The sequence below is a fragment of the Triticum urartu genome, chromosome 5A, assembly GCF_056163025.1.
Source record: "Triticum urartu cultivar PI428250 chromosome 5A, HENAU_Tu73, whole genome shotgun sequence".
Taxonomy (NCBI): Eukaryota; Viridiplantae; Streptophyta; class Magnoliopsida; order Poales; family Poaceae; genus Triticum; species Triticum urartu.
In genome coordinates this window covers 463,003,317-463,024,839 of record NC_141877.1, presented here as the reverse complement: position 1 = coordinate 463,024,839, position 21,523 = coordinate 463,003,317, and the positions used below count along the sequence as shown (strand labels likewise).

At 48.0% G+C, this 21,523-nt stretch overlaps 2 protein-coding genes and 1 long non-coding RNA gene across 6 annotated transcripts; 2 read left to right on the top strand and 1 right to left on the bottom strand.

Annotated features, from left to right (window-relative positions):
• Window positions 1-2,944: 2,944 nt before the first annotated feature.
• On the top strand, window positions 2,945-6,891 carry LOC125509719 (putative disease resistance protein At1g59620). Of its 3 annotated transcripts, XM_087526467.1 has the most exons (4): window positions 3,002-3,300; window positions 3,420-3,450; window positions 3,559-6,218; window positions 6,524-6,891. In XM_087526467.1, exons 3-4 carry the CDS (start codon window positions 3,589-3,591, stop codon window positions 6,537-6,539), a joined length of 2,646 nt encoding a protein of 881 aa, XP_087382593.1. In that variant the 5' UTR covers window positions 3,002-3,300; window positions 3,420-3,450; window positions 3,559-3,588; the 3' UTR covers window positions 6,540-6,891. The 3 variants fall into 3 exon arrangements, 2 of the variants coding, with proteins under 2 accessions (XP_087382594.1, XP_087382593.1); XM_087526468.1 differs by lacking the exon at window positions 6,524-6,891 and having other exon boundaries at window positions 3,000-3,300; window positions 3,559-6,222; XR_015604937.1 differs by lacking the exons at window positions 3,420-3,450; window positions 3,559-6,218 and having other exon boundaries at window positions 2,945-3,300.
• Window positions 6,892-11,208: 4,317 nt separating this feature from the next.
• On the bottom strand, window positions 11,209-12,311 carry LOC147971955 (uncharacterized). The gene is made up of 4 exons (XR_015603355.1): window positions 12,192-12,311; window positions 12,070-12,102; window positions 11,912-11,985; window positions 11,209-11,740 (listed from the first exon to the last, which is right to left on the bottom strand). It is a non-coding gene; the product is annotated as an uncharacterized LOC147971955 (long non-coding RNA).
• Window positions 12,312-14,839: 2,528 nt separating this feature from the next.
• On the top strand, window positions 14,840-19,703 carry LOC125509715 (putative disease resistance protein At1g50180). 2 transcript variants are annotated; one of them, XM_048674739.2, is made up of 3 exons: window positions 14,840-16,042; window positions 16,156-18,915; window positions 19,380-19,703. In XM_048674739.2, exons 2-3 carry the CDS (start codon window positions 16,286-16,288, stop codon window positions 19,393-19,395), a joined length of 2,646 nt encoding a protein of 881 aa, XP_048530696.2. In that variant the 5' UTR covers window positions 14,840-16,042; window positions 16,156-16,285; the 3' UTR covers window positions 19,396-19,703. The 2 variants fall into 2 exon arrangements, with proteins under 2 accessions (XP_048530696.2, XP_087382592.1); XM_087526466.1 differs by lacking the exon at window positions 19,380-19,703 and having other exon boundaries at window positions 16,156-18,919.
• The last annotated feature ends 1,820 nt before the right edge of the window (window positions 19,704-21,523 follow it).

Sequence of the window (21,523 nt, the reverse complement as noted above, 5' to 3'; positions counted from 1 at the left end):
ACTTATCTACTATGCCATGCCATGATCACATTGCTCCAAATATTCATTGTTTTGAATGTTGTCAATATTCTCCATGTGATGTTTTCATTAATGCTCATGAGGAGACTCCCATAGTTTCCTCATACATATTAGGAGATTTTGATGCATTCCATACTTTGCATGATTCTCATAATTGCTCGCACCGTATGCATTTCATGAATAATAATACTCTACATATTTCTTGTGATGCATTACACACTTTGAGTCTCCATTATGCTATACATAACAACAAACCTCTCATGATGTATGACATGTTTCTATATCACGCATCTCATTTATTTGAGCATTGGCTATTTTGTGCTAACCAACACAAGCACGTGCGCATCATGATGGATGATGTGTACATCTACCACGCACACACAATTTTCCCTTTGTCTTTGTTTTGTGTAGGTACTCCCGTATACTTGTCAACCTCTCAATCCCAAGAGTTGACGAAACGAGCTCTTGAGAGCCTAGATGACTTGGGATCCCGTGAACTACCCTTCCCACCGCTCGCTTCGCGCAACGTCTACGCGCATCTCTCTCACTTGGATCTCACATGGCTATGGGCTATATACCGCTTCTCGCTTCTTGCTCATTTTACCGTGTTCACTTTGCATGCTATGCTTGCTTCTATGCCTTTGTCATGCAATTGTGACCCTTACTTGCATCTACTCATGATTCACCATTATGCTACTTCTATGTGTATTTGCATGCTTGGTGGAGATCCTTGTTGCTATTGCCATGTTTATCATGTGCCTCATGCTATTGATGCTATTTTGCTCATATCTTGCCTTCATGCTTGTGATGTGTCATGTGCATTGTCTATGTCTATTATTTGCTCACATGACATGATTGCCATGATTTCCTCTAGTATGTTGCATTATCGCACTACTAGCTTGCACGACTTGATTACTATGCTTGACTTGATTGCCTCACACATGATGAACAATTGCTCTTTCTATTGTGTTGAGTGCCACATGATATTCACTACACCCAATGCACATTATGATTGAATTGTCTTGCACTTGACACATGTGTTTAGACACTTCATTTTATTTGGTGTTGTGAATGATTCCTATGCCTACCATAGACCTTTCATTGAGCAATTTGTGAATGCTTGCTATGAACTTGAGGTAGATGCTTCTTCACTTGTCCAACATATTTGCATCAATACCTCACATTTACATGCTTGTTTTCATGATGTCCTTCTTTGTGCTCAATTTATGTGCTTACATGCCATGTCACAATCCTTTGTCACACCATATGCTATGCTTGATGACAACACTTGTTGGGTGAATCACCTCTTGAATGCTTGGTTTTGCACTAACGCTAACTGCATTTGTTTTTCCAAGTGTTTGTTCTCCTTGCTCCTTTTGAAGGAATCACGAGACGGTGCGACATTGGAGAGTGCCCATTTCGAGCTTCAAGATGACGAGAACTTGGTGATCGACAACTTCTACACGGCGACACCATCTCTTTCCCATGGTGATTTGGATTTCGATCCGAGGTCGGATCTTTCCCAAGGGAGGGGAGATGATGCGGAGCATCCTACGGGCATCACCATGTCAAGAGTCCATTTGGCAAGTGACACGTGCGACATCTACTTCTCATACCTAAAGGTGAATCTTCCCCTTTACACGTGTTCACTTGACCCCTTTGAGGATGGTATACTACTTGACACCTCTCTCGTGTGCATGCATATGTATTGTCGGAACTTCACGGAGGACGAGGAGGAGTGCAAACGCCAAGGAACACCTACACCATCCGCGAGGGAAACCTGGAAGAGAAGACGGAAGAAGGAGCTGCAGAGTCTTCAGCGACCGGACGACCGGAAGCCACCGGACGTCCGACCCTCTACAGCCGCCGGACGACCGACGACACCGGACGTCCGACAAGTCCCAGGCATCGGACGTCCGACGCTTACCGAAAATCCGGTGCCACCTGTCCCGAGAAGAATCAGCGGACGTCCAACGCGCGCCGGACGTCCGGTCCGTCCTGAGCCACCGGACGTCCGACCCCCACCGGTCGTCCGTTACCTGCCTGTGTGCAGCCGCTGGCCTTTGGCCTTGTACCCCTCTCCCACTTACCCCTTCGTGGCTAAGACTATAAATAGACCACCTCCACCTCCTTTCTAAGGTTAGCGTTGGTTTAGCTCATTTGAGAGATAGAGCTACGCTCATCCATATCAGATCTCCTCCGTGCAAGAGACTGCAGCCTCTTCGGAGAAGATCCCTTTGGATTCAAGCTCCCTTTCTAAGGGAAGATCCCCCGTGGATTCAAGACCTCCTCACGGAGAAGACCGGCTACCCTTGTATCGTCCTTAGTTGTCCGTGGATCGTGTATCTTCTCTTATGTATTCGAGAATCTAGCGCATGTGTGATCATTCTTGTTGGTTTGAGTGTTCTCTTGTGTTCCCCTCGTGATTTTCCTCTCGTTTTCCTCCTCGTGTTCTTCGCGTTCTTCACGGGATCCGCTCATTTCATGAAAGATCGGGCCACTAGGGTTCTACCCTACATCAGCAACCCTTCGCTCCTTCAGCACGGAGCGGAGCGCGCGGAGTGGCCTTTCAGCGACTCTGTAAATTTGAACTGGATGCTGCTCCAGTCCAGAGCGGAGCTGAAGAGGGGAGAGAGTCCAAACAGGCTCTTAGCTCCGGGACTTTGGGTTCCACCATTTTTTTTTCTTTTGCGGGAGGGATTCCGCCGTTTTTCAAACACGCGCGCTAGACCCTGCACTCCACCCGCACAGGTCGCTGGACCGCCGTGACCCGGCAGATCGAACTCGTGTCTTGGCCTTGCGTCAAGGGCCCAAGAGCGTGGCAGTAGTGCATCCACGACAAACCTCAAGCCATGGGTAGAAATGCAGTGATCCCTCCCGCGGGTCGGGACATGCATCTGACACCCAAGTGTTTGGAACCAAACGACCGAGCGAGCTTGTTGGGTGGACCAAAAATGGCTCGCTAGTCGGCAGTATTATGGCTAACGCAGAGATCCGATAGCGCATCGGTGGCCGAGCGTCCGTCTTGGAACAAAAACGAGCTACACAAACCGACAAGGCACGGTGAGGACAAGCCACGAGCTCGTCCGGCCGGGTCAACGTCCACGCCCTCCCTCCAACCCAGAGTATTGAAACATCATCTCCCTGTCACTGACGCAGGCTGCAGCATGAGCTGACCCGAGAACAATGTTTGGATGATGATCCAAGAAACCTCCACGCACGACGGAGCACAACAGCCCAGATCCAGCAGAATCCAGTCCAGCGCCGTCGTCGATCCATCAGGTACACGAGCTCCACTCCAATCCCCTCATGCTCTTCGTCCTCTTCTGTTGGCACCACATAAATGTCTAATTGCTCGTACTGTATTTGCTTGCATCTTGGCTTCTGCTTCTTCTGTCTAGAGTGAAGTCAACGCAGCAGCAAATTAGCTAGGTTCGTCTCATCCTTTTACTCCCAGAATCATATCAACCTCAGTGTAGAAATATTGCCTCGATCGTCGTCTCCGATCATCTGTTAGTTTGCCTAATCTTGTGCTTTCAGTTTCAAACGCGGCAGAAATCAGTTTGAGACATGGCCGAGCACGCGGTTGCCGCCGTGCTGCAGAGGGCAGGCGCCACGGTGATCCAAGAAGTCGCTTCTCTGGGCCAGGTTCCTGCCAAGGTGGAGGCCCTCAAGTCCGAGCTCAAGCGCATGCAGTGCTTCCTCAGGGATGCCGACGCGAGGATGGAGAGGGGCGAGAATGAGATGCTCAGCCAACTGGTGTCGGAGGTCAGGGACGTCGCCTACAGCGTCGAGATCATCATTGACACGGCCAACATCTTGGCCAGGGACAACAGCAGACCGCCGTCCCTCCTCGGCGCCATATCCAAGGGCGCCTGTTACCCCGTCCACTGCAAGCGCCTGTACAACATTGGGAAAAGAATCGATCAGGTCACTGCAAGAGTTGGTGCGATCTTTGGAGAATTCACAAAGTACAGCATTGCCAGCACTAGCCTGAATGAGACAAGATACAGTATGGATGACACCGAGAGTCTGCGCGCAAGAAGACTGACGCTCCCGGGTTTCGGGGATGAGGTCGATGTCATTGGCTTTGACAGTGAAATCAACCAGGTCAAGGATGAACTGCTTGACTCGGAGATCAAGGACCTCACCGTCATCTCCCTTGTTGGTCCAGGAGGGGCAGGGAAATCAACCATTGCCAGGAAGGTCTATAATCTTGTCGCGAAAAAGCATTTCAACTCCTGCGTATGGATATGCATCTCACAGCAATTTACAGTCTATGGTGCACTGAAGGATATAGTTAAAGGGGCCATGGGGAGTCAAGACTTCGAAGAATTAGGAACAATGAGCGAGATGGAAATTATAAAGAAGATCCACAGTTTTCTCAAGGATAAAAGGTACCTGGTAGTCTTAGATGATGTCTGGAGAATCGAAGACTGGGATATGGTCCAAGCCGCCTTTCTTGATGTGAAAAATGGAAGCAGAATTGTTTTGACAACTCGCAACTCGGCAGTTTCCAATCATCCCAACGCAAGAAAAATAATCCAGGAGGTAAAGCTCCTCAGCAATGATGAAAGTATAGAGTTATTCAACAGAAAGGCATTCCCTTCGTATGTCGTCCATGGCAGAGATGATCTGGATAGCTTCAGAGAACTTGGCAAGATACTTGCATTAAAATGCAATGGCTTGCCTCTTGCAATTGTAGTCATGGGAGGTTACCTTTCAAAGAATCTCAGGATCACCGAGTGGAGAAGAATGGTTGCCAGCGTAAACTGGGACGCAATGAAGAATGAAGGTGACATCAGAGCCATACTGGACCTAAGTTACTATGATCTGTCAAGTAATCTGAAGGCGTGCTTTTTGTACATCACATCGTTCCCAGAAGACTACGCAGTCCCGGTTGGCCTTCTTACAAAGTTGTGGATTTCAGAGGGTTTCATACCAAATATGCGTGGATGCTCCCTTGAAGAAACTGCGCTTGGGTATGTGGAAGAACTGGCCCAGCGCTGCTTAATCCTAATTGAAAAGAGGAGCTCCAGGTGCATCAAAACCGTTAAGGTGCATGACGTGTTGCGCGACTGGGGAATCGGGCGAGCTCGAAGAGAAGGCTTCTTGAAAGACTGCAGTTCCAGAAATGAAGTGGAGACATCATATTCCAATGAAATGAGAGCTTACAGGGTGGTTCTCTACGACTCTGTTTGTGTGAAGGTCGGTGTCGCTATGCCAAATCTGCACACCTTGCTGATCTTCAATGCAGCTCGGCTAGAAAGGAACGTCTTCTCTTTCCGAGGCTTGAATTACCTGCGGGTGCTCTACTTTGATGGCATGAGAGGGAGATGGCAGCTACCCACAGAGATCGGCTCAATGGTACATCTGAGGTACCTCGGCTTGAAAGGTGCCACATATGTACTTCCTGCTACCGTCAGTAATCTCACAAACTTGCATACTTTTGATGCAAGAGATGCCATAGTGGAAGCACTCCCTATGGATCTCTTGAGCATTTCGACACTGAAGCATGTCCATATCTACAAGGTTGAGTCATGGTCCGTGTGGAAGACCACCATGCAGAGCAACCTGAAGTCTCTCTTCATATTCCTGGCAGCCAACACGCCGAAGCAATGGGAAGGAGCAATTGACAGAATGGATGAAAGCCCCTCCTGGTGCTTTGGGAAGCACTACCGGAGTGTCAAACAGCTGGAAATTGTCGGGGCGTGTGAGGACGAGTTCGGAGTGCCCAACGACCTACATCTTCCTGATCTGCATCTCCTCCCGCACAACCTCAGACGGCTGAAAATTAGCTGTCCTAATCTGCTGAATGATAAAGACCCCATGCCGACACTTGGGAGCTGGCTGACGTTCCTGAATGTGTTGGAAATAGGGGTCAAGTCATATACTGGCGCGATCATGACCTGCCCTTCTGGTGGGTTTCCAGACCTGCACAATTTGGTGCTCCACGATCTGGATATTGAGGAGTGGATACTGGAGGATGGCGCCATGCCGAAGCTCAGGATACTAACTCTCTGCAAGTGCACCAAGCTGAAGGAACTTCCACAAGCATTGCAGCACCTAAAGGAACTTAAGAAGCTGAAAGTGATAGCGATGCCCGAGTTGGATCAAGTATTATGCTACCTGCTACACAAGGCAGGACGCGAGGTCATCATCAGGTCAAGTGAGGAGGACTTTGAGCATGTACAGATCCCGTAAGTACACACTGTGCTACATGTCTCCATTTTCAGCCGGTAGAACAATGCCATGAAATCCATTGTCAGCTGGTACTTAACTGGTTTCACCTGACAGTTTAAGTACTCGCAAAGAAAAAGCTAGATATCAAAATAGAGGACGGAAATAACGGTAGGAAGAGAAAATCTCAAAGTAACAAAAGCTATAATTCACTGATGTGATACTGCATAGTTTTAACATTTAGCATGCTATCTAAAGCACCACTGTTTTTATTCTGAAGTGAACACTTATGACTAAGCTCCTCTAGTATGTCCCTCTCCTGCAGCAAGTATGACATTTAAGGAGTGGACAATGGGGAGCGGAAGCAATTTAAATTCACTGACATCATACATGCTGGGTGGAATGGATATCTTTGAAAGGTGCACAGGTTTCTCATGCGAGCTACTGACCTGATACCGACAAACTGTCAATTGTGCGTGTTTATGTCGCTACTATTTGGTATGCACTTGTATATGTGCAAACACAGTATTTTATAACGAGACTAAATGTGTATACTGTGCACCTCCGATGTACATGGCACCGTTTGTAATTTGAAAAAAAAAATCAAGGGCTGAGGGAGAGAAGCGCCTTCAAACATTTGTTCAAGGAGGAGATGAGACATCCCGAATTGCAGCACAGAGTGCTCTGTTCTCACATTTTGTAATTTCAGCTTATGTTGATCATTGACGTTGGGCTATAGGAACAATTGGTGAAAATTGGTGTATTGCCGTCAAGTTCGTCGACCTATGATCAAATGACTTAGAGTGGGTGACCCTATTGATAAAATGCCCTCAGTTGACAAGCATCTTCAAGGTTCGGCCTACAGGATTCTGTTTACAAAATAACATCACGTAGTCCACACTGCAATGGAAATGGAGCTTTGCCCCTGTCATCTCTTTCTATATTCTTTTTCTTCGAATGGATTGATCCAGGACAATTATACCGGGTACGTAGTTTTTCTGCTACTCCTCAACGCACCCAGACTTCAACCCAAATCCATCTCACGGAACTAGGGTTTACTACATTGCGCCGAAAATCAAAACATAGGGTTCACGGGGAGGAAATGAGGTGGCAGAAAATGGAACCGATAGGCTCACCTCGCTGCCGGGAGGGGCCGCCAGCCGCTGGGAGGACTCGACGCCCGCCGGCGAGCCGTCGCCGGGGCGGCCGCACAAACACACAGAGAGAGGGACGTTTCTGCCGTCCTTTCCAGACGCCGCCGTTTCCAAACTTCCACTTCCCCCCAAGTGAGCTAACACGAAATTGTAAACCTAAAATCTGATTTACATCATCATAATTAAATTAAAATAGACAAACCGAGCGAAAATCCCTTTTGGAGGCCGAGCTCCAATGAGGCCAGTTTTTGAAAAATCTAAATTCATCAAAATTCATATTTTTACATTTAAAAAAATTCTGAAAAAAGAATAGATATACATGGAGACATAATGCACTGGTGTGTAAATTTTCAGGATGAAATAGCTGCGCAAAAAAGACAAATCTGTGATTTTTTAACACATACTATTCATCCTCAGTTCCTCACAGACTATGATTTTTTTTATATAGATAGCATTTTAAGGTATTTCATCCTGAAATTTTACCCACGTACGCATAACATCCTTATTTACTTGTACAAAAGTTTTCAGATTTTTTTGAAACTGAAAGGTTTGAATTTTGTTTTTTATTTTCAAAAAAAGACCTTCATGGAGGCCGAGAGCCAAAACACCTCACTCCCGCACTTGATTACTTCGGATATGTAAGTTTCTCTTCTGTACTTCTTGATTGAACTGCGAGTTTTAACATGAAATTTGGCACATTCAATTTAAAAAATTCAAGACTCTTCAAGTAACTTCAGTCCGTGCACTTGTTTTTTCATTCAAAAAATAGGGAGGGGAGGGGAGGGGAGGCGAGGCGACGATTTCATTATTCAGAACGAAACCAGTGTCTGTCACCATAAGATTCAACATGATTTCCAGCTTCAGAGCGCCACGTCTTCTTCAGCGGAGTGCACCCTTGTTCGTGCACTTCTTCAGCTCATATGTAAGCCATCGCTCTGTTCGAGACCCTGCTGCTACGCGACTCCGCACATTTCATGCATGCACGTGGTGCAGCAAGAGAACGGAGAAAATATGTAAGCGATAAGAAAAAATGTGTTTCAAATATTTATTCCTTCACTTGTTTACAAGCGAACAACTTCAGACCAGAACATGAAATGACTCAAAAAAATACAAAGAAACCAATACAAATTGTCGTAAGACGTATAGTATAAACTTGTCTATCCTGGAAAATCACCACTCAGGATGCAGGTTATTCGTTTTCTATATTTTCTACCAAACAAAGCAACCAATAACGCAATGTACATCACGAACAACACGGTCAGGCGCTGATCACAGCGCGAGGCCTTCCCTGCGAATTAAGGGCATCTTCAGCCGTTGGCATTCCAGGAGGGGCAAAAAATCGTCTTCTGAGAGCGCACCGGCGCTAAACCGCACACTGGAGGCGTGATGTCCCCCAGTCGCGGCCCCCCACGGGTTTTTAAAAATGTTCAAATTCGGCGCAAACACAACGCAAACACGGACGAGTTTATTCAAATTTAAACATATTTTAAAAAAAAAGAAAAAAAAACTACCGCGGGCTACCCCCGCCGTCTCCCTCGCCGCCCGCCTCGCCACCCGCCCACGCGGTTCTACATGCCGAGGAGGGTGTAGAACCGTGTGTAGTCACCGCCGTCGTCGCCGTCGTCGCCCCCGCCTACGCATCCGCCGTCCCTACTGCATCCCTCCCCCGGTTGGCGCGGCGGGTTGGACGGTCCGAGGGCGTCGTCGTCCTCGCGCCCACGTTTGCGGGCGGAGATCTCCTCCAGGGCCCGGCGCTGCCGGACCATCTCCTCGAGTAGGTAGTCGTCGCGCGACCACCGCATGGCGTCCTCGTCGGAGAAGCTGCGCCGGGCTATCTCCTCGTACTCCGGGGGGAGGCTGGACTCCACCTTGGGCTCGACGAGGGCGCCGGAGCGGCGGGTACGCGCGCTGACAGGCGTGTCCTGGGGCTCCGGCTTGACGGGGCGGAGGTGGAGGCAGGAAGAGCCGCCGGACGAGGAGGAGGACACCCCGGTCTCCATGCGCCTCGGCGTCCAGGAGCTTCCCCGACGGCGTGAGAAGGACGGGGGAGCGGGGTACTCGAGGCGCGGCGTGTTGCCGCCCTCGATGTACTCGAGGACGGACTCCAACGTGCGCCCGGGCACGCCCCACCACCGACGCCGGCCGGCGGCGTTGAACCTGCCGGAGGGCACGACGCCGTTGGTGGCCTCGAGCTGCTCGTCGTGCCGGCGGCGAAAGTACGGCTCCCAGATTGGGCTGTCGGGGACGTACCGGGGCCCCTCCCTCGCCGCACGCGGCAGGGACGAGCGGATGCGTGCGATCTCCGCACGCCGCGCCGCGCCGGTGGGTACCGGGGGCACCGGCACGCCGCCGGCGCTAATCCTCCACGCCCTGGGCACCCGCATGTCTGGCGGGACCGGGTACTCGGCCTCGAAAAGGAGGAGAGCCTCGTCCTCGTGCAGATGACGATGCCCGAATCCGTTCGCCGCCGCACCGTCGTCTGGGAAACGCTCGGCCATGCTTTCTCAACTGGTGACGGTGAGAGGAGGAAAGGGGGAGAAATGAGCGCGTCGTCGGTGGATGATCGGGGTGAGTCTCTCCGGCGCGCTTCCAGTCGGCTTTTATAGAAGGAGACGCCGCGTGGTAGGCTTGGCCGACGCGTTACGCGTGGCGGCCGAGGGACGCGTCGCCCAGCCTTCATTGCGCCGCCCGTGAGGCATCAATGGAGGCTGATCGGCGTGGCAGCGCGCGGCAGCTTTGGCATTGATTCGCCGCGGGAAACGAGGCGATGAGGACAACGAAGGGACGAGAAGAGAGTAGAGTCGCTGACGCGGCTGGCCCGCGGCTCTTCGCGCCAAAAACGATTCGCCCGGCGCCCCCGAGCGACCCCCATCGCGCCGGGTTCAGGTTGGGTCCGCCGGCGCCAATTTCGGCCCGAGCCGGCAAAAACTGGGCTCTTGGGGGCGCGACTGGGCCCATTTTTTAACGCCGGCGAACAAAAAAACGCCTGGGGCGCCTTCTTGGGGGCGCGGCTGGAGATGCTCTAAGAACCTGTTTGACCTGTGCACCGCGGCGCTCTTCACAGGCACGTCGAACACCTTCATCGGTTTTTTGGTGTCGTTCTGCACGTTCGACTTAGGCTTGGAGTCGAGTGCCTTGACTTTCTTGGTGCTCTCAACAACTCCAAACCTTAAGGATGTGTTTGGTTTCAGTCACCAACTAGAATGGCATGGGTCGAACCCGTGACGGGGCCTCATTCCTGCGTTTAGTACATAGCTGGAACGAGAATCAAGTGATTCCCACCGAGCGAATATTCGGGTGATATGCGGAACGCGCCGATACCTCCAAATCGGAGGAATCGCGCGGAACCGGTCCTCTCGTCTCTCAGGGCCGCCGCCTCCGCCTCGTCTCTGCCGTCTCTCCCTCTGCTCTCTCATAGCCACAGCGCTCCCATCTGGGCGGCGGATTGGGTAGCAACCGACAGGGGCCAGTGGTTGCTGGCGTCGGCCACACCCTATATGGTGGCCTAGCCTGCAGGGAGATGGCTCCAAATTTCTGGCGACGACTAGATCTTTCGGGGAGCGACGGCGGCCTGATCTGCTGGTGGGCGCGCGGCGGCGACCTGATCTGCTGGTGGCCGGCGGCGGCCTGACTTGCCGATGAGTAGGTGGCTGATTTGTTGGGGGCGGCGACTGACCTGTTGCCTTGCTGCTGGCAGCTACCTGATCTGCTTGTACCGCCACGCAGGGAGCTGCGAAGATGAGCCTGGTGTGGTATTGTTCGACGAAGACTAGCAAGCGAGCAGCATTGTTCAACGAAGACTAGCAAGCGAGCAACGCAGCCTGAAGCTTTACTCAGTGGACTAGTGGAGGCAGAGGAGCAGTGGCAGATCGCTAATGTGCATCATTATCCTCTTTTCTTTTTTTCGTATATTTTTTATTCTTCCTTGTAAATTGATCCCTTTTTCGCTTGTAGAAATGCGTTTTTTAGCCTCAAGGTCATCTTGTAGAAATGCTTCGGTGCAAGAGGAAATAGTTGCATATAGGTTTGATGTCATATTTATAATGCTTTGTGAATGTACCTGGCCAAAGCGAATCAAATTCATTATGTTTCGTCTCTTCAACCAAACACCAAAATGTAACCATTCCGTTCCATGTATTGCCTCTAACTAAACACAGGAACGGAACCGACCCAGTCTAGTGAAATGAAACCATTCCATTTCATTTCACTTCGTTCCGCAACCAAACACATCCTAAAGTATGCACAGCATAAAGTTAGTGATTCTGCATCAAGAAACTGAAACTGCTTGGAAGGAGGGCAAACACCTAAGAGAAACGCACTCGACTTACCTTCACCGGCTTCTTTTCAGTATGATCCAGGTCCAAGAGCTTGAGTTTTTCATCCGCTTCCTGTCGAATGAAGAACAGGTATGAATCATCACGAAGATGGCTCAATCTACATGATAACCTTAGATATGGGTCACGACAAAGATAGTTAAATCTACGCGATAAGAACACCTAATGAACAGGCCTTAAACAGGACAGCACAGACCCGTAACCCTGTACCAATTATCTGCTTACTTGGAAAAACTTGGCATTTATTCCTTCTTTTATACCTCCTGCCATTCGGCAGAGATACCAGCATTAGCCGCATCCTGCCATTAAAATATAAGAGGTTAGTAGGACAAACAGAATTTCAGCATGCCAAGACTCAGAGACTCGTGAGTATGTTGGGTCACCTGTTTATTGTCAAGCAACTCAATCTTCTCTTCCTGATAACCGTACACAAACAAAGTCAGAAGAATCAAATAGACATCGAGAAAAAGTTCATGTGCAAGGGTTGCAGGATGCTCAAACTCACCAGTCCAGCTACCATCTGTTGAATTGCTTCAACGTCAAAGCCAATTTGAGATACATCAGTTTTAACACCTGTGACCTGTGCATATTGAACAGAACATGATGAATGCTTGAACTGAGAAGAAAACTGAATTTTCATAGGATAGCATAGCATTATAAGTAGAAAACTGAATATAAGTAGTGACCTAAACACTCTTATTTTCTTTAAAGAGGGAGTACCTACTAAACAAATTAGCTTAACAGCTTTCGCAACATTGAAAAGTACAGAAAGCAGAGTACGCCTTTGGTGCTCTCACAGAATTCTTTTGAAGAAAAAGGCTGGAAAACTATGTGCTCCATGCATGCAAGTGAAAGACTAGCAATAGCTTATCAAAAAGACATAATAAACAAAATCAGATTCTCCATAGACAATTTAGGAAGATCACTCTGGTTATGTTTGTGCTCATATGTATTATTATTCTACGCAATAATCTATACCCCTATATAGTGTGCGAATGACTTTGAAAGATGGTCATTGGATGAAACCAATCCGACGGTGCAGAGATGGCAAATCCGAGCACTACTGGCCGTCGGATATCATCTACATTCCACCAGATTTTGCCACATGTACAATCTAGAAGACTCCATGGTAGAACTTAAGCATAATGCACAAACCTCAAAACACAAGCACGTCTCCTTTGTTCTAGAATCTTCCGTATCATAATTGCCCACTTTTTTTTTGGATGAACTGCCATTATTTGTTTTTACTTTATGCTTTACAACGCACAATTCCATGAATCTTAAAATAGATTTGCTTTTTTTATAAAAACTAATTGATTTTGAATGAGATGAACTATAAGAATTAAACGAACATCTACATCATGCATATATGACTCAAAGCTTACATGCTATAATGTGATATTTATTCATAACTTGGTTGCCAAATCTCATGCGTGCAATGCACGTGTACCTTACTAGTATTTTATGGTATATGGACAAAAGTACTTGAGTACGCTGCAGTTAATGGTTGTAAACACCAGACTAGTGTATTCCCTTAACCAGTCATTTGAAGTGTTGCACAGTTTCTGGATTTGAGCCAATCTTGACATGCTAGCCAGTATACGACCATGGATTATGAACATTAACAACAAAAACAATCACAAGCAGGCCACGACTAGTACTCGTATGTTGTTATGTGATGGAATCAGCCATATTAGTTGCAGCTTTGTTTTAGGGAATTAGTTCAGTTTGTACTACCCCCTATCGAGTGGGCTTACATGGGTTCGCCACTTGTACCCCTAGATGGCGACTGTTCTAAACAAAAATCCTGACCCACCTTCCGGATGAACTACAGTATGATGGAAGCACCTACTTGTAGTGAACAATTCAATTAATTCAATTATGGTATCTGAAGGTGTTGATTAGGTAATGTAAGAATGAAAACAGAAGAACAATTGTTGCTGTTCTACAAGAACAAACTTCATAAGGTCCCAGGGGTGAATCATAAACTTGTCATCATATCAGTATATCACTGTTCAGGACTAACATCATTGCAAATCAACAAACCTCATTCCGGATTTGTTTGGAGACTTCCACTTGTTCGTCCATTTTGCCATCCAAATTCTCAAGGCGTTTTGTTAGATGTCTTTTCGTTGCCTGAAATTAATTGAATGTCACAGTCATTAGTCAGCACATGGCAGGCACTATGGATGATTATTTTTTCTGCGGGGTACACTATGGATGATTTGGAGTGCCCATTGATGCCTTCACTTGTTATGCAGAAAATGAACATGAGATCATCAAAACCACTGTCCTATACTTTCCATACATATATGAGTGTGGCAAAGCGGATTTAATTGTAATATTCAGTGACAATATCTTAGGAGGAAGACAAGACGAAATTCCAGACTGGTGTGAAGAGGCTTGCTCATGTGGCGGCTGCCCTGGCGGACATATCATATGCGCGCAGCAGGCTGCTCCTGGGAGATGGGGATGGTATTCAAATTGGATAGTTATCTCGGTCCTTTTACTTTAGATTGGCCTATGTCCACTGGGGTCTGATGCCCGATGGATTTGCTCTTTTGGTGCTGTTGGTCCCTCCTCTTTGGAGTCCTATACTCTAGACAGGTGCTTTTGGTTCGAGTAGTGGTTGTAGTGTCGTCAGGTTTTCGCCCCACAGCTGATAGTCCGTTTTAGGGTTGTCATGTGGTGGGTTTCCTGACGATGCACCAACTCGCTCTCGCCCCTTTCAGTCTCCTCTGCTTGGTAGTTGATTTAGTTGGCTCGGTGCTTATCTTGTGATCCTGAACTACAAAGACTGATGTATTTCCGTTGATTGCAAAATTAATGGAAAGGGGTGTGAGCCCGGTTGGAAAAAAAATGAGACGGGTCAGCGGTAACGCTCCTACTATCCTATTGTTTGCTCATCATAAAAACATTCAGCGATTTTTTCCCCTCTGATGATCAATAAATAAAAGCGAGAAAAACAACAAGGCATGAGCTGGAAATCCACCGACCTGGAGCTCCGCCAATACGTCCGACAGGCGGCCATTCCGAAGCAGACGTTGACTGGCTGGGGCTGGACGAGCTCATGGCTAGCTTGTCCTCACCCTTGTCAGTTTGTGTAGCTCGTTTTTTGTTCCAAGACAGACACTCGGCCACTATACGCATGGCTCTTGAGCGAGTCGTTTTTCGTCCACGCAAGGCCAAGCTCAGTCGTTTGGTTCCCGACCCGCGGGAGGGATCAGCGCTGCATTTCTACCCATAGCTTCAGCTTTGTCTTGGACGCCCTTTGGCCCTTGCCGGAGGAAGGATGAGGCCAAGGCCTTGGTGTCATCGGATCGCACCCTCAACTATTGCAACAGGGATAATGTTGCAGAAACATCTTCAATGGAGGTTATGCTACAGATTTCTTTTGTACTCCCTCTGTAAGCTAATATAAGAGCGTTTAGATCACTAAAGTAGTAATCTAAACGTTTTTATATTAGTTTACGGAGGGAGTAACAAAGATCATGTTACGGATATTTATTTTTTACAACATAGACCATGTTGCGGAAACATCTGTAGAATTTTTTGCAGCAGAGGTCATGTTACAGAAACTTTTTGTAACAAGAATCATGTTGCAAGATCTGTTGTTGCATCTCAGCTCGGGGAGGCCACACCTATGGGTGTCGGTGCTCCTTCAGGACGTCAGCGACGTGGAACAACGACGAATGATGGCGGACGTGGCGGCATGGCTCGCAGATGCGAGCGGTGCAGTTCGGCAGCTTCCAGCGCACGCGCGGCCGATTCACAGCACCGCGGGAGGCGGCTTCCAGCATCTACGCCTGGTAGCAGGCCGCTGCACCGGCCACCTGGCATGTCACGGACGAGGTGAATGCTTGGATGAAGTGGCACATGTGTATCACGATGCAAGCTAGGCGTAGAAGATGAATGACTAAAGAAAGGAACGAGTGGTTCTCCCTGGTTAGCTATGGAGATTAAGGAAAAAAGGATAAGCGGTGGTAGCCTCAGACCACATGGGACGCGTGGGAGGCGGTGGACGCTGCGCTGTTAGGCTGCAAATGTTTGACGCAGTAGCAGGCGTATTTTTGTAAAATTGAAACAGATTTGCCTTAGATACGCATCAGACGACCGTAAACCAATGATGGCAGATACATTATCATCATCATCAACTCCATTTTTGTAGGAGTAGAGAAGATATCATCTCCCTCACTGACGCAGGCAGCAGCATGAGCTGACTTGAGAATAGTGTTTGGACTTTGGATGAGATGATCCAACAAACCACGCCACGCACAACAACCCAGATCCAGCAGAATCCAGTCCAGTGTCGTCGTCCTCTGCTCGGCCTCGGCAGACAGCCAACAGATCCATCAGGTACACTCCAATCCCCTCCCTCATGCTCTTCATCCTCTTCCGTTCGCACCACATAAATGTCTAATTGCTCGTATTTGCTTGCATCTTGGCTTCTGCTTCTGTTCTGCCTACAGTGAGTAAACGCAGCAGGCAACTTAGCTGGTTCATCTCATCCTTTTACTTCAGTGTAGAAACATTGCCTCCGATCATCTGCAAGTTTGTGCAATCCTGTGCTTTCAGACGCGGCAGAAATCACGTTGAGACATGGCCGAGCACGCGGTCGCTGCCGTGCTGCAGAGGGTAGGCGCCACCGTGATCCAAGAAGTTGCTTTTCTGGGCCAGGTTCCTGCCAAGGTGGAGGCCCTCAAGTCCGAGCTCAAGCGCATGCAGTGCTTCCTCAGGGACACCGACGCGAGGATGGAGAGGGGCGAGAATGAAATGCTCAGCCAACTGGTGTCGGAGGTCAGGGACGTCGCCTACAGCATCGAGATCATCATCGACACGGCCAGCATCTTGGCCAGGGAGAACAGCAGACCGCCGTCCCTCTTGGGTGCCATATCCAAGGGCGCCTGTTACCCCGTCCACTGCAAGCGTCTCTACAGCATCGGGAAAAAGATTGATCAGGTGACAGCGAGAGTTAATAAGATCTTCGAAGAATTTGCAAAGTATAACATTCATAGTACTTGCCTGAATGAGACAAGATACAGTATGGATGAGAACGAGACTCTACGCGCTAGGAGACTGACGCTTCCGGATCTCGGGGATGAGGTCAATGTCATTGGCTTTGACAGCGAAATCAACCAGGTCAAAGATGAACTGCTTGACTCGGAGAACAAGGACCTCACTGTCGTCTCCCTTGTTGGTCCAGGGGGGGCAGGGAAATCAACCATCGCCAGGAAGGTCTACAATCTTGTCGCAAAAAATTATTTCAACTCCTGCGTATGGATATGCATCTCACAAAAATTTACAGTATATGGTGTTCTGAAGGATATTGTCAACGGGGTCATGGAGAATCAAGACTCCCAAGAACTAGGAACAATGAGCGAGATGGAAATTATAAAGAAGATCCACAGTTTTCTCAAGGATAAAAGGTACCTGGTGGTTTTAGATGATGTCTGGAGAATGGAAGACTGGGATATGGTCCAAGCCGCCTTTCCTGATGTGAAAAATGGAAGCAGAATTGTTCTGACAACTCGCAACTCAGCAGTTCCCAATCACCCCAACGCAAGAAAAATAATCCAGCAGGTCAAGCTCCTTAACGAAGAAGAAAGTATAGAGCTATTCAATAGAAAGGCATTCCCTTCGTATGTCGTCCATGGCAGAGGTGATCTGGATAGCTTCAGAGAACTAGGCAAGATACTTGCATTAAAATGCAATGGCTTGCCTCTTGCAATTATAGTCATGGGAGGTTTCCTTTCAAAGAATCTCAGGATCACCGAGTGGAGAAGAATGGTTGCTAGCGTAAACTGGGACGCGATGAAGAATGAGGGTGACATCAAAGCCATACTGGACCTAAGTTACTATGATCTGTCAAGTAATCTGAAGGCGTGCTTTTTGTACATCACATCATTCCCAGAAGACTACGCAGTCCCGGTAGGCCTTCTTACAAAGTTGTGGATTTCAGAGGGTTTCATACCGAACGTGCGTGGAAGCTCCCTTGAAGAAACCGCGCTCAGGTATGTGGAAGAACTGGCGCAGCGCTGCTTGATCCTAATTGAAAAGAGGAGCTCCAGGTGCATCAAGACCGTTAAGGTGCATGACGTGTTGCGTGACTGGGGAATCGGGCGAGCTCGAAGAGAAGGGTTCTTGAAAGACTGCAGTTCCAGAAATGAAGTGGAGACCTCATATTCCAATGAAATGAGAGCTTACAGAGTAGTTCTCTACGACTCCGTTCGCGTGAAGGTTGGTGTTGCTATGCCAAATCTGCACACCTTGCTGATCTTCAATGCAGCTCAGCTAGAAAGGAATGTCTTTTCTTTCCGAGGCTTAAATTACCTGCGGGTACTCTACTTTGATGGCATGAGAGAGAGATGGCAGCTACCTACAGAGATCGGCAGGATGGTACATCTGAGGTACCTCGGCATGAAAGGTGGCACATATGTACTTCCTGCTACCATCAGCAATCTCACAAACCTACATACTTTTGATGCAAGAGATGCCATAGTGGAAGCACTCCCTATTGATCTCTTGAGCATTTCGACACTGAAGCATGTCCATATCTACAAGGTCAAGTCATGGTCCGTGTGGAAGACCACCATGCAGAGCAACCTGGAGTCATTTTTCATAGTCCTGGCAGCCAACACCCCGAAGCAATGGGAAGGAGCAATTGAAAGAATGGAAGAAAAACCCTCCTGGTGCTTTGGGAAGCACTACCAGAGCGTCAAACAGCTGGAAATTGTGGGGGCATGCGAGGACGAGTTCGGAGTGCCCAACGACCTACATCTTCCTGATCTGCAACTCCTCCCGCACAACCTGAGACGGCTGAAAATTAGCTGTCCTAATCTGCTGAATGATGAAGACCCCATGCCGACACTTGGGAGCCGGCTGGCGTACCTGAATGTGTTGGAAATAGGGGTTAAGTCCTACACTGGCGCGACCATGACCTGCCCTTTTAGTGGGTTTCAATACCTGCACAATTTGGTGCTCCACGATCTAGATATCGAGGAGTGGATATTGGAGGATGGCGCCATGCCAAAGCTCAGGATACTAACTCTCTGCAAGTGCACCAAGCTGAAGGCGCTTCCACAAGGATTGCAGCACCTGAAGGAACTTAAGAAGCTGAAAGTGATAGCGATGCCCGAGTTGGATCAAGTATTATGCTACCTGCTACACAAGGCAGGACGCGAGGTCATCATCAGGTCAAGTGAGGAGCACTTTGAGCATGTACAGATCCCGTAAGTACACACTGTGCCACATGCCTCCATTTTCAGCTGGTAGAACAATGCCATGAAATCCATCGTCAGCTGGTACTTAACTGGTTTCACATGACAGTTAAGCACTCATAAATAAAAAATAAATTTCAAAATAAGGACAGAAATAACGGTAGCAAGGAAAAACCTCAAAGTAATTGCAGCTACTCCCTCTGTTCCTAAATATAAGTCCTTCTAGAAATTTCAATATAAACTACATACGGATGTATATAGACATAGTTTAGAGTGTAGATTCACTCATTTTGCTCCATATGTAGTCCATATTGGAATCTCTAAAAAGACATATATTTAGGAACGGAGGGAGTATAATTCACTGATGCTATACTGTTCAGTTTTGACATATACTGACATGCTATCTAAAGCACCACTGTTTTATTCTGAAGTGAACACTTATGACTAAGCTACTCTAGTATGTCCCTCTCCTGCAGCAAGTATGACATGTAAGGAGTAACAGGCTGACATCCATGGACAATGGGGATCTGATGCAATTTAAATTCGCTGCCATCGTACATGCTGGGTGGAATGGATATCTTCGAAAGTGCGAGCTACTGACCTGATACCGACAAACTGTCAATTTTGCTTACGGGTTTATCTTGCTACTATTTGTTATGTACTTACATATGTGTAAACATAGTATTTCGTACCAAGATTTTTAGTAAATGTGTGTACTGTGCAACTCTGTTGTGCATGACACGGTTTGTAATTTGAAATAAAATAAATTGAGGGCTGAGGGAGAGAAGCCCCTTCGCGTATTTGTTGGAGGAGGAGATGAGACATCCAGAACCACGAGTGCTTTGTTCTCACGGTTTGTAATTTGAAGTGAAAATTGGTGAATCGCCCTCGGGTTCATTGGCATATGATCAAATGACTTAAGAGCTGATGATCCTCTTGATAAAATGCCCTATAGTTTAACAAGCATCTTCAAGATTTTGCCTATAGGAGGGACCAATAGAGATGGAACTCTACCCCTGCTTCTCCTCAGCAGAGAGGGACGGGTGCTGGGAGCTCCCCCTGGAGCTCACCCCTTGTCATCTCTTTCTACTATGTTAATTTTTTCTTTAGAAAAATGGTTTGATCCACGCAAAAATAGATCACTCGATAATCCACACATAGGAAAATGGATTTTGACACAAAGAAAATCCAGCATGGCATGACAACATATATGACAATGATATCGGGGTACATAGCGGTTCTGCTCCTCCTGAGACACACCTCGATTTCAACCCGAATCAAGCTCACAGAACTAGGGTTCACATTGCACCAAAATCAAAGCATAGGGTTCGCGATGAGGGCCGGGAGGGGCCGCCAGCCACCGGGGAGGACTCGACGCCCGCCGGGAAGCCGTCACCGGGGCGGGCGCGCGAACAGAGAGGGGGGGATGTTTCGACCGTCCTTTTCAGACGCCGTCGCTATGCCGATGGGTCGTCAGAACTTCTTTCATGGTCCACCGTGGCCGCGCCGTTTCCAGTATTTACATCCACTTCTCCAAGTGAGCTAACACCACAATTTAAACCTAGATCTGTGCAATGCTATTTATAGTCGCCCGCTCCTGGAATCTGATGAGCGGGGGAAGTGCAGCTCCGTCATTTTGAATTGTAGCTCCACCAACTCCACTCCCGGAGTTGTGGAGCGGAGTAGTATCGAACATGGCCTTATTATCCCAAATGATAACGCCCACACGTGTGCCATATTTGCACATCGTTCACATTCCTTGATCCACGTTGATTCTGTTTTGCACGAATCCTAAAGGAATCTGTTAGAATCTGAGTGCCACGTGGGCATCATCGTTCGTGTGGGCGTTGGAGAGTTCGCTCGCATGCCTCGCAGCACACGGTTTGCTAGCTGTGTTGTGTGGGCGAACTAGTTTCTGCCCACACAGTCACCACCTAGTCCACGCACGTGTGGACGAACTGTTTTTCGCTCATATGACACTCGTACGTTGTTGGATGGCAACTGCAATTGCACGTATATGACAACTAGGTAAACACATGCGGCAACTATGATTCGTTGCTAAATAGCAATTGCAGTTGCGCATACGTAGCAACCAGAAAAACACACATGACAATTGTGATTAACCATACATGGCAACTATGGTTGGACCACACGTGGCAACTAGATAAACACACATGACAATTATTGTTTGACCATATATGACAAGTAGTTAATCACACACGGCAACTATGGTTTGATTACACGCGGCAACTATCATAAATTAGATATGCCAACTATAGTTAATCAAAATAGAGAGTTGCTATGCTTTTACAACTACATTTGTCACCCCGGATAACTACATCTGCCATCCGGATGGCAACTAAATCGTCATCCCATGGGTACCTAACGTAGTTGCGCCGGGACGTGTGGGCAAATTTGCTTCATATCACACGCACAGGATGGGGATGAATAGTATTTGTTGGACGTGTGGCACGAAGTAGCCGCGCCCACATGTATGGGCAATTCTAATGTTCACCCATACACAACCCATGTGGGCTGTTCCTGCTCACGCCACAGACAATATGTGGACGAATGTCTAATATGTCACACATGTGAGCGTTATCAGGACCCTTTATTATTA